The 12,982-nt window shown below is 55.4% G+C and overlaps 1 protein-coding gene across 1 annotated transcript in view; it reads right to left on the bottom strand.

Moving 5' to 3' along the window:
* Positions 1-2,615: 2,615 nt before the first annotated feature.
* TXNRD3 (thioredoxin reductase 3) overlaps positions 2,616-12,982 on the bottom strand; it is a 44,798-nt gene continuing 34,431 nt past the window's right edge. The window contains exons 14-17 of the mRNA XM_089919899.1: positions 9,649-9,756; positions 5,460-5,555; positions 2,889-3,023; positions 2,616-2,678 (exon numbers count right to left, since the gene is read on the bottom strand). Of these exons, the coding sequence (XP_089776025.1) occupies positions 2,616-2,678; positions 2,889-3,023; positions 5,460-5,555; positions 9,649-9,756 (402 nt within the window). The remainder of the gene's footprint in view (positions 2,679-2,888; positions 3,024-5,459; positions 5,556-9,648; positions 9,757-12,982) is intronic.

Raw genomic sequence — 12,982 nt, 5'->3', positions numbered from 1 at the left:
AAGCCACGTGGGTTGGAATCCAGCCTGAAGCCCTGCTGGCCGGGGCATGGCCGTGAGGGCAGCTGCGTGAGGGCTGGGCTGGCGGGCGTTCCAGCTTCGAGGACCCCGGACGGGAGCACCCACACCTACACGTTTGGTGGCAGAGCCCCCTAGCCCTCCTTCAGACTAAGTGCAAGAGAAGGCCAAGAAATAGCGAACAATTCGCCCTGGTGGCGTTAGAGCTCCTTTTCTGGCTGACCTTGACTGAGCCCTAGCCGCAGCCCCGGAACCGTCGGGCTGGGCCAACGCAGGGGAGTACGGTTGGTTAGGGCGCACCTCCGGGGCCTGCTGGCTGACCTTGACTGAGCCCTAGCTGCAGCCCCGGAACCGTCGGGCTGGGCCAACGCAGGGGAGTACGGTTGGTTAGGGCGCACCTCCGGGGCCTGCTGGCTGACCTTGACTGAGCCCTAGCTGCAGCCCCGGAACCGTCGGGCTGGGCCAACGCAGGGGAGTACGGTTGGTCAGGGCGCAGCTCCGGGGCCTGCTGCCCCATGGAGGCCCTGCCGGGCTCAGAACCATCAGGGTCGCCACCGGCCTAGCAACGGCGAGCGTGGCCAGGGCGCCTGTGTCCCAAGTGGGGACTAGAGGAGAGGAGAGGCAAATGGTGTAAAAAGCAAGATCTCCTCCTGCCCTGATGTCCTAGGCCTTTATCTGCGAGCGAACACGTGGGGAGCGTGTCAGCTGGGGTCCCCGGAGCAGCCCCGAGATGCGGGTTCTAGTCGAGGGACCTGCCGAGGGAGGGACGCAGGACAGGGCAGGTCTGAGCTGCCGACTGGTCCCAGGGGAGCCCTGCAGGGACCTCCCCGGAGCTGTTCGTGCCCTGAGGTGGGGGCAGCCTTTCAGGCCCGGGCGGTCACGCCTGGCCTGGGGCCTGTGGTGTCCCGTCCCCGGGCGAGCAGTGCTGGGGACGCCAGCCTGGTCCAGAGGTCCGCGCGGGCCCAACCTCGCGGTCACAGAAGAAAGGGAGAGTGAGACGGAGGAGGAGGTTTGCAGAGACCGCTGTGCTGTCAGGAGACTCCCAGGAGCCTGGGAGGGAGGTGGACGGGTCCACACGGGCCTCCAGGGCTGTGCAGGAGCTGGACTTCCCAGCAGGCTGTCCACAGCCTTAAGCCTGATTTAGGTTCCCTTGACTCTTCTCTGGGCCATGGCTTCTTGGACTACGGCTTAGAAGGAGCATCAGGGGAGCATCGGCACGCTCCCAGGGCCCTGTCGGCCCCTCTGAGCTCACACGGGGGTTGGGTCTGTGAAGGGCTGGGCTGGCCGTGGGCGTGCCAGGTGAGAGCCCGGCCCCTGCCCGACTCGCCGTGCCACCCTGGGCACACACGACCCGATCACTCCACCCGCCTCTCTTGCTTTTGCCTCCCCAGTGGAAAGATGGGTCTGTAAGTGGACCCTGTGTGCGTTACTCTGGGTGCCCAACCCCCGCCCCGGCCCCGCCCACAGATGATGCTCCCCGATTGGTTCCTGGCTTAGAGCGTCTTTTAAAACGTAGGCCCAGATGTTCTAACCACAGAAGCAGGCAGCCAGCTTACGGCCCAGGAGGGCATTGCCGCCTGGAACCCTCAACCTGGTGCTGGAGGAGTCTGCTCCCAAGAAAACAAGGTTCCCAAAGGGCCCCGGGTGGGCCTCCCACCTCAAGGGCCTTTTAAATGCTGACAGGGGTGCAAACTCAAAAGGAATCTCGTAACATGACCTGTTCACTTACTGAACCCGACTGTAAGGAAACAGACTGAGAACAACCACTTAAATAGTTTAAAATTAGGGCTTCCCTGGTGGCGCAGTGGTTGAGAGTCCGCCTGCCGATGCAGGGGACACGGGTTCGTGACCCGGTCCGGGAGGATCCCACATGCCGCGGAGCAGCTGGGCCCGTGAGCCATGGCCGCTGAGCCTGCGCGTCCGGAGCCTGTGGTCCGCAACGGGAGAGGCCACAACAATGAGAGGCCCGCGTACCTCAAAAAAATAAAGAAGTTTTAAACTACATTTCACGTAATACAGTATTGAGAACTTTTTGATGTTATTCTTAAGATCCACATGAGAAGTCCAAGCACCTCTCTCTGACGTGAGATATTCTGCTCAGTCCAGTGACACGAAGAGGAAAGCGGCCAGGTGGTCACTGTGGGGAACCAGAAGAGGGCGAGGCGGCCTGCCAGCGGCTGCGCACGCGCCCACGGGAGAAGGTGGCACTGGTGCTCTGTGGCAGCTACGGGGCCGCCCCAGACGCCCATGCGCTGGAGATGCCCACTTTACAGTCAGTTTCGTGAAAGAAAATACCTCCGTGGACTCAGGAAAGCAAGGGGATAAAAACAGTAGCAACCGGAACGTGGACTTAGATGAGTTGTGTGATTAAAAGCTCTGTCGGGGGAGCTGATGGGGAAGACGTCAGTCTTGGCTCACCTGGCGGCTCCGAGCTAAGACGTCAAGGACGCAGCGTGGCTGCCCCTCCCCGTCAGCCAGGCGGGTGGACGGCACTGCTGCTGTCCCGCCTCCTTGCCCCGACGCTGTCCCCGGGCTTACCCGAGAGCATGCCGTGTTCACAGAAACGGGAGCGGGACAAGGAAAGCGACAGCGGCTTAGCCTCAGCAGCCCTTCTGCGTGGCGTCCAGCCCCGATGACTTCGTGATCTCCAGGGTGGTGAACACCTGCCCACGGGAAGGAAACAACACGGATTCACACTTAGCTGTCGGTACTGGAGCTCTGCTCTAAGAAACCACGTCCTGAACGTGACATCAACATCATCCTTTAAGGCATACAGAGCAGTTATGAATATAAAATTTGTCTGTTGACAACATGCTTCATCACAGTTTTCCAAACCACACCGAGTCCACATCTACAAGCTCCCGTGTCCGTACCTGTGCACACGTGGGGTGGATCCCAATGGTGTCGTCCAGCAGCTGCTTCGTGAGCCCACATTTCATGGCGGCTGCAAATCCTTGGGTGATCTCACCGGCCTTCGGTCCAAGGACGTGAAATCCTATCACCCGATCCTTCCAAAGGGAAGCCAGTAGGTTAAGGATCTGAAGAGGGATCTTGTCATCCCAAGTTCACCGTTGAAACTGACAGCAACTTCCAGAGAAAAGCACCTCTAATGCTGAACTGAGCAGAGAAGAGCACCAGGAAACCGTGCCCTGCGAGAATCCGCTGGGTGAGCCAGTAAATGCACATCCTGTGTGAACACGCGCTCAGCTTTACCGGAACGGGCAATTTACCTGCTGCGCAAAGGAGTTTGTCAGTATGATGGACGTTTCTGCATTACACTGAGAGCGCGCTAAATGACAACACGACAAAACCCGACTAACAGCCGGTGCTGGAATAAGGCTAAGTTCGGAGGCAGCAGGCGCTACTCCCAGCCCAGGACGCAGGCTGCCCGGCTCCGAGTCGGCTCAGCAGACACCCCACCCCAGGGACCGCGAGCCGTAAGGACGCGCGGCTCTCGTCCCTGCGCGCATGCAGCCCCGGGGGACGCGGGTTCGTCCCTGTGCACTCCCGGGACTCAGGCTTCCTCTCTCCATGTTTTCGCATCACTTTTCTTCATCCAGAGCTTCAGGGTTAAAGTGCACAAGGTGAAGAGAGAGGGCATGACAGGCGGCAGGAGTCTGTGCCCCCCACTCTCCAGACTCCCGTGGCAGGTGGGCAAACGGATACCCTGTGAGCTGCGCTCCCAGGGGGCCGTGGACAGGAACGTTTGAGGGGTGCACGTGCAGCAAAGTGGGAGAAGGCGCGGCCCAGAGAGGGGGAAGGCACTTATTGATGAAAGTGAGGAGCTTCTGAGAGATGGAAGCCTGTCCGTGATTTTCAGCATAGCTCCAGGAAGACAGTGAGTGGTGGCGTGACACTCCAGAAATGGAAATTTGGACAAAAGTACAAGAAAGGGGCAGTAGGTCACTGCTCACTGACAACGCACCTGGTCACCCAAGAGCTCTGATGGAGATGGACGATGGGATTAATGTTGTTTTCATGCCTGACAACACAACATCCTTTCTGCAGCCCGCAGATCAAGAAGTAATGTGGACTTTCAAGTCTTATTATGTAAGAAATACACTTTGTTAGGTTGTAGCTGCCATAGACGGTGATTCCTCTGATGGATTTGGGCAAAGTAAACTGAAAACCTTCTGGAAAGGATTCACCGTTCTAGATGCCATTAAGAACGTTTGCGGGACTTCCCTGGCGGTCCGGTGGTTAGGACTGCGTGCTTCCAGTGCAGGGGGCGTGGGTTCGATCCCTGGTCGGGGAACTAAGATCCCACGTGCCTCACGCGCATGGCGTGGCCAATACAAATTAAGAGAAAAAAAAAAAAGAACACTTGTGATTCATGGGAAGAGGTCAGAATATCCAAATGAAGAGGAGTTTGGAAGAAGCTGATTCCAGCCCTCCTGGATGACTTTGAGGGGTTCGAGACTTCATGGAGGAAGGACTGCAGACGTGGTGGGCACGGCAGGGGAGCCAGAACTAGAAGTGGAGCCTGAAGATGGGACCGAATGGCTGCCATCTTGCGATGAAACCTGGGAACGTTTGAGGGGCCGCTCCTCATGGATGAGCAAAGAGAGCGCTTTCTTAGCACAGAGCCCGCTCCTGGTGAAGAGGCTGTGCAGGTAGTTGAAACGACAGCAAAGGCCTCAGGATGTGACACAAGCTTCGTTGGTCAAGGAGCTGCGGGGCTTGAGAGGATTGACTCCAGTTTTGAAGGAAGTTCTGTGGGTAGAATGCTGCCAAACAGCATTGCTGCTCCAGGGAAATCATTCACGAAAGGAAGAGGCCATCAGTGCAGCGAACTTCATGGTGGCTTTGTTCTCAGAAATGGTCACAGCCATCCCAGCCTCAGCAGCCTCCATCCTGATCAGTCAGCGGCCGCCAGCACCGGAGGCGAGACCCTGCACCAGCAGAAGGGCTACAGCTGGCTGACGCTCAGGTGATGGTCAGGGTTTTTTAGCATATTTTTAAATTAAGGTCGTACATTGTCTTTTTAGACATAACGCGATTGCACATATAAGAGACTACCATATAGTGTAAACATAACCTTTATAAGCACTGGGAAACCAAAGAATTTTGTGGCTCACGTTACTGCAAAACTCGATTTATTGCAGTGGTCTGGAACCTAACCACAATACCTTCGAGGTATGCCTGTATTTCCAAATGTACACAAACATACTCCTTACATTTCATCACCGATGACCCAAATTTTCACAGATCCTGTGGTTCTAAACTGCCAAGGTAGACAGCTCTGGAGTGACACATTCCGATGACTCTGAAAAGGTAAGTCACTGCCCAGCTGTCACTCTTCAGACACAGTGCCTGGGTAACAGTTTCACGGATTTCCACCTGGCCCTTAGAGCTATCGTTAAAGAGATTATAAAAACCCAAATAATAGAATAAAAGATTTGTTTTACAATTAGAACATTCCTGCTTCCAACCGTATGACGTACATTGTCGAATTTACTGCAGATAATCTTCGCGTAACAGGTGTTGCTGTCTCTGCAGGCCACTGTCCACTCGAGAGGCCAGAACAAAGTGTGGTAGACCTGCAAGAGAGAGGCCAAGGTCGGTGTCCACGGAGACTGCCGCTTGACAGGCTCCTCCTTATACAAAGACGACAATTTCTGTACCAGCTCTCAGAAGTTGAAACTTGCATGATCCCAGCTTATGAATCTGACGGGAGCATCTGGGTGAGCTCCTAACTGCTATCTGCAGAGTGTGTGACCTTTGCTTTGCTCTGCTGTTCGTCCCGAAACATCTCCCATTAACTAACTTCGCTTCTCAAGCACCTAGAGGGCTACTCTCCAAGCAGCCAACGCTCCAGGCCCTGTGGGGCTGAGACAGTAAAGAAAGCCTTGGGTCCTGCCCTCCATCGGTTCACACGCCTCCTGTGAGGTTCACATTCGAACCAAATGTAGGAGAAGCAGAAGCCACAAGACAGTCCAGCCACCCACGGTATGAGGAACACTGCCCCCGCCACCTGAAGGCCCCCCTCCGCCAGAGCCCAGGGTACCTCGAAGGCTCCCAACCTGCTCAGGCCTCAGGGACGGACCACACAGCGTCCGTCCCCTCATCCCCTCGGGGCAGCTACACGTCCCGGTGGCCCTCGGCCTAACCACTCCACACAGAAGGCGGTGGATCTGTGTGCGCTGCCAGGATGAGAATGTGTTCTCAACTATCCCGCACAGTGGAGGGACAGAAGTACTGGCTCTTTGTTCTTTAATAGGATTATGTATTTTACAGCTGGAATACTGTCTTCATTGTTTTTATAACAATGATACAAAGTTATTAAAAGAATAACACAGTGCAGAGAATTACAAAGAAAGTGGGAAAAAAAATCCCACTGTCCAGAAGTAACCATTTTAAAAGTTAAGGAAGCATCAGTGGTTAATGCATACGTAGTTGAAATGACATTTTATTTAAAACACATCATAGTTCACAGCTACTTGTAACAAAAAACATTAGGTTTAATGTGTATTTAACAGAAGAGAAATAAACTCTTCCTCATATTTTAATACAAACTTGTCAATCTCTGTGGCTATTAGGAACAGAAGATAAATGCTTCTTCATCTCAAGGTAGTACTCCTAAAATACACCCCTAGGGTTAAGAAAAGAAATGGTGCAAACTCCAAGGTTTTAAACAGGATTTCTGAAACTGCAGGCTCCTGGCTTTGATGCGCCCTGAGCCCCTGCACCCACACCTCTTCCCACACCCTCCCGCTCCTTTCCTCGTGTGTGTGAGCTGTGTTTTTCCTCCTAGTACTTGGAAGATTTTACTTTATTTAAGTTTCTGATCCTTCTGGTTCAAAGTGGGTGTGAAGCGTGGACCCAACTTCATATTTTCCCTGAAGGCTGTCCCCTTAGACTCCAGCACCCTTAAATGAATATCCTTTCCCACAGATTTAAAATACCACCTTTACCACACGTTAACTCTTCTAAGCGCTTGAATCAATCTGGGCTCCAGATTCTGTCCCACTAATCTTCCTGCCCACCTGCGTGCCACTCCGGCGCAAGTCTAATTAGTGTAGTTAGAGGATACATTTCAGTCTCTGACAGGACTGGTCTCCCCCCAGTACTCTCCTTATTCAGAATCACCCCTGGGAATTCCCTGGCGGTGCAGTGCTTAGGACCAGGTGCTTTCACTGCTGAGAGCGCAGATTCGATCGTGGTCGGGGAACTGAGATCCCCCACGCCACGTGGCAAGAGGCCAAAACAAACAAAGAATCTCCCATGATTGTCTTTTTTAAAAGTTTTAATCTCTTAATCAAATTATGCTCACTAACTGCGGATTTTCAAAGCTCTGTGATGAACCCAGCCGCCTGGGCCGCCCCGGTGCCCCCTTTAACCAGTCGGCACAACCACCTGCACGTCCTGCCTGCGGTCAGTCGCCCCCGGGCTTCTACACAACACGCTCGCGCTGCTCTCACGCGACTCTCCGTGCTCGGCTTCACTTACTGACTCGCCCTGTTGAGGAAGATTTCACCCGTTCTTCCCCGGCCCCTGCACTCTCTTCCCCACCCTCCCAATTATGCTCAGATTTGCAGCTGGATCACTGGCGATGTTTCCTCTACTAGGAAGGAACTGTTCCCAGAGAAATGGTCATCCACATGCAGAAGAAGGAAGTCGGACCCCTACCTCACACGTGTGCAGAAAATAACTCCGAATGGACCACAGACCCACACGTAAGAGCTGAAAACTGTAAAACTCTTAGAAGAAAAAACATAGGCATCAATCTTCACGACTTTGGATTAGGCACTGACTTATCAGAAGTGACACCAAAAGTCCATGTGGCTGGCAACAGAAAACAAAAAAGACATACTGGACTTCATCAGAATGAAAGATTTTCGTGCTTCAAAGGGCACCATCAAGAAGGTGGAAAGACAACCCACAGAAATGGTGAACATTTTTACAGATCATCCCTGTGGTATCTCACTAAGGTCTGGATGTACGTTTCCCTGACGATTAATGATACTGAGAACTTTTTCATGTGCTTATTGGCCATCTGTGTATGTTCTTTGGAGAAACATCTATTCAGATTCTTTGCCCTTTAAAAAACTGGGTCATTTGGGGGTTTTTTTATTGTTGAGTTGTAAGAGTTCTTTAGATACTCTGCATACAAGTGCATTATCAGAGAGATGAAAGTCCACCGGACTTTATGGCATGAATTTTGTGAACAAATTAATCTTTTTTCTTACACTGTCTTATTGTTTCTACCCTCATCTTCTTTTCACCATAATTTCCTCATTTAAAAGAAATTATATGTGTATTTATGAGAGGCTTCCTCATTCCTCTTTATAGTTGGAATATTAAAAAATACTAATAGATCAAATTTTCAGTACTGTAAAATGCAATAAATAAATGTACAGACTAGGTGAGTTGATCTGCAGTGAGCCTTAGGAAAGAGACCTTAAAGTAACCCCACAAACCTGGGAACCCTTCCTACAGAGACATCCCTTTATCTGGGGTACAGCCTCCTGCATCCTTCCTCTCACGTGCCTGCCAAGCTTAATTGCTCATTGATTTCAGAAAGTTTTAGAACTAAGTGTTAAATCCATAATTGTTACCATCACTTTTCCAAGACCCAAGTAAAAGTTCACCACTGCAAATGGGTGGTTCATTATTACCAGAAGTGAATTATAAATACTTATCAAATAAAGTCCTCTAAAATGGAAATTTCCCATCAAAAACACCACCTAAAATAGCACCGTCTGTCATCATCCTGGTCCCCCAGCCAGGAAACGTAAAGGAGAGTCTCAGGAAGTCACTCGGCCATTTAGCGCGGGAGCCTCAGCGCCGTGCTTCAGAGGATTCCCGCAGCCAGGGGAGGGCCTGCGGCTTCAAACATCGAGTAGTCCTAAACCTCTGACCCTTTTCACCTCCCCGCCCCTCCTGCTTACGAGGCAGTTAGGACCAGACAGGCAGGGGTGGAGGGGAGGCGAGAGCACCTTCGGGGCGTCTGAGGAGCCCCCAGCAGGCCGACAGCCCCGGACCTGCCCCTCCCCTGAGCCCGCGGGTGGCGGAGGGTCCCGGACCAGGTCCTGCCTGTGTCTGGCTCCTGTCACGCCAAGCGGGCGGGGGTGGACGGCAGACCCAGCCCGGACCAGCGAACGTCCCTCATAATTTGTAGCTGAGACGAACAACAGTGAGTCAGTCAGTTCCTCCAAAGGCCAGAACTACGGGTGAACTCGGAGCAGGGAAGGGCCACATTCTGCCGCTACGTGCATTTCTGTTCCTGCAGGGACAGCACTGCCCGCACACACACATGAACCCCGACCAGGGAGAGGAGCTGACGCGTCTCCCAGCTCCTGGCTCCCACCCCTGCCCAAGGCCTCGGACGCTCCCGCGCCCCCGAAGGTCTCACAGCGACCCTCCCGTCAGCTTCCTCAGGCAGACGCCTGTTGCTGCAGCTCGGAGCCCTGATGCACGCAGCGTGTCCTTCTTTCCCCAGCTGTGTGATTATTACAGTTTGCTACAGACAGGGTTCACGTGATTTAATTTCCAATTTTCCTGAAGTAGGAATACAATTTCCTACAATACAACCAGTACAGTAACTCGCAAAACTACAAAATAAAAAGTGGCTGAAGACAAACCGTGGATTAAAAGAGAAGGTCTGAACATGCCACAGTCACACCACCTTACTTCCAGATTCTCCTTCCGGTACACTTCCACGGCTTTCTCCTCCGCGTACCCGCAGCAGCCGTACTCCAGGGGCGTGAACACCACGGTGGGGGCATTGATATAGTCACACTGCAAGACAAACCAGTCACGGTCTTTTATTTTGTGGTCCTTTTTACAGGGAAAATCCATACGACGCACATTTGTAAAAGGAAGATCAACAAGCACGGCCCCGTGCAGGTGACCCTCACTGCCAGCGCTTCAGGCAACTGAGTCACTGAGCAGACGGGCGCGCCCCGACTCCGGGGCAGGGACCACGCGCTGCCATTGCACCGGGACCTGGGCCACCGCAGCCGTGCACATGACCGTGCCCCTGCAGGGATGAGCGGAGAAGCCGCTCAGCTGCGCAGGGCAGGGTGAGCGGTCCAGCCCGCCCCGGGGAGACAGCCACGCGCATGGAGGGCCGCCACACCGCGGGCCCCGGAGATGGGACCCTTCAGGGCCCTTATCAGCCTGGGACAGAGCACAGGAGGACATCACGGGAAGGCTGCAGACCCTGAGCCCCACACGCCGTCCCCAGCAGCCCTGCATCCCGGGGCGCGAGTGTGAGCACAGGCGCACGCCTGTCTGGAGACTGTGACTGCACAGAGAGAAAGCGTGTGCGGGGCCGAGAAAGGGGGCGGGCAGAGCCAGAGAGGAAGGTCACTGTGCTTCCCGCCCACAGCTCCGCAAGGGCAGCGGTGCCCACCGCACAACTTCCCCCACCCCGCCAACAGCTCACAGGTGACTAGCTCAGGGGAGACTCCAACCCAAAGGGACCGACCGGCTGCCCACATTGCAAGAGGAAAAGGGGCAAGGGGCAAGACCCAGCGCTGCGCGTCCATCAAATTCTTCCCTCTGTAGGATATGAACTAGAGGCGAAGAGAGAGGCCCCCAGTGGTGAAGCCCCTGGGTGGTGGGTTGGACAGGAAGAAATGCTCAGCCAGAGTGGTAGCCAACCAGGAACCCCACCCTTTCGGGGCCCAGAGCAGCCTCGAGCCCAGCCCCACCCCAGCCTGGTTCTCCCTCCAGGTTACTGTGGTATCCTCACGAGAAACCCCGTCGACGTGACGGCCTGAGCAAGGCGCTGCTTTGCGGCCCAAGAGAAAAGCCAATCACGCACCACCGGGCGTCCCTGCACCCGGTGGACAATGTGGACACCGCGTGCCAGCCTGACCCTCACCTTCGGCCCCGACACGTCGTGTCCCACGACCTGCAAATCACGGACCAGCCAAGCATTTGTTCTTTTCCCAGCACGGCTACAGGAACCCACAGAAGTGCAGACGGCTGCACGCAGCAGCTCCTGACCTCTCCTAGGTCCTCGGCTGCTCATCACTCTGGCCGTCAACCCTGCATCCCTGCATCCCTGCTTACAGGGGACGCCTCATTCTCAACAGGTGCTTTTCTCGTGCTTCACATCAATTGAGGAAAATCAACAGGAAACTCCCCAGCTTCCCCTTTCACCTAAAGCACGTCCCACACCTTGAACTCCGACCTCCACCTGAGCGGGCCCGCGCCTCACCCCACCTGCAGCCTTCCTCCCGCCCTGGTCCTCTGACTTCTCTCTGCACACACGCTGCCCTGTCTTCTCACGTCTCCGCCCACCGCCCCTGGGATCCGCTTCTCAGGACCTCAGGCAACTGCTGTGCTTCCTAGAGCCCGGTGCTCATGCCCTGGGGAGGGGACAGCTCCCCATCCGTTCACACCCCTGCCCCCACCGAGGCCAGCAGGGCCACGGCCCCAGTCACCCTGCACCCACCCACACCTCCGTGTACCCACGAGGTCTCCACACACGACCTCGCTGGGCACCTGGTGGTGAAACACAGCACACGGAGTTCCTTATGAAGAAGCCGGGCCCCAAACATCCCACCTGAACCTGCTCAGGCAAAGCATCAGAGAAACCCAGGACGTGAGACACTCTGCAAGAAGAGTAGCCTGGATCCGTCAAAAAACCCGTCATGAGGGCTTCCCTGGTGGCGCAGTGGTTGAGAGTCTGCCTGCCGATGCAGGGGACAAGGGTTCGTGCCCCAGTCTGGGAAGATCCCACATGCTGCAGAGCGGCTGGGCCCGTGAGCCATGGCCGCTGGGCCTGCGCGTCCGGAGCCTGTGCTCCGCAGCGGGAGAGGCCACAGCAGTGACAGGCCCGCGTACCGCAAAAAAAAAAAAAAAAACCATCATGAGAAATAAAGCAAAGAAACAGGTAAATAGAGGCAGGGGCTCTAGCGGATTAAAAGAGACCTAAGAGCTTGAAAAGCCAGATGTGCCAGGCGATGCGCACGTGTGCCCGCGGGTGACGCACTTTGCTCACTTCCTCAGCGCGGAGATGCAGCTGTGGTTATGGAGGCGAGCACCCTTGCTCTTAGGGGACGCTTGCTTAAAGCGTTTTCTGGGGGCAAAGCGCCTGCCACTCACTTCCAGAAGCGCAGCAAAACAGTCTTTGTGCTGAACATCCACATACTGGGCAATGCAGGCGGGAGGCATTAACACCTGCACAGTCGGGTGGGAGGTCCGTAGGGTGACTGTCACTAGACCTTCTGCAGTCTGACACCTTTCTGAATGAAACGCTGGGGGACATACGGTCCGGGTGGGAGGTCCGTAGGGTGACTGTCACTAGACCTTCTGCAGTCTGACGCCTTTCTGAATGAAACGCTGGGGGACGTAAAAGCTTCTCACTGCAGCCTCCCAGATTCTTGATGATCTGACACCAGATTGGCTCCCAGACTCCTCCCTCCCAGCTGTGGGACCCCCCGCTCTGCCAGCACATGCCAGGCCTCTCTCTGCACTGAGGCTGGGGCAGCACAGCAGGCCCCCTGAGCCCCCCACCCCACGCAGCCCGGCCACCTCCCCCGCTGCCCCTCATCTGCCAGCAGCGCACGGGTCCCTGCTCTCCTGACGCGTAGGGCTGGGGGCTCCCGAGACCACCGTCGGCCCCGGCAGACAGAGCCTGCAGAGCAAGAGGCTCGTCTGTGACCAGAGACTGCGGGAGGTGGGGAGACTGCAGGGGGCGCCACATGCACCGTCAGCCGTGCGTCGGCTGAAACAGAGCCCGGAGCCCGGAGGAGCAGGGTGGCTAGACCAGGTCCACGGGCTGGGCATGCGCAGAGGCCGGCCCCGTCCGCCCCGGGCCGCAGGGCCCTGCCACCCGGTGACAGAGCAGCATCCGCCCAGGACGCGTTTCCAGACCCCTCCAGTCAAGAGACAGGACGTCCCTACCTGGGCGCCCCCCGTACGTCACCCAGTACAATGGCTTGCACGTTAAGATACGCATAAGATACTTATTTAAACCACCAGTAAACGGTACGGAACTGCAAACAGTTTA

The sequence above is a fragment of the Delphinapterus leucas genome, chromosome 10, assembly GCF_059928025.1.
Source record: "Delphinapterus leucas isolate spDelLeu-1000000601 "Yukka" chromosome 10, BTC_Dleu_Yukka2, whole genome shotgun sequence".
Taxonomy (NCBI): domain Eukaryota; kingdom Metazoa; phylum Chordata; class Mammalia; order Artiodactyla; family Monodontidae; genus Delphinapterus; species Delphinapterus leucas.
This window is presented reverse-complemented; position numbering and strand designations above follow the sequence as displayed.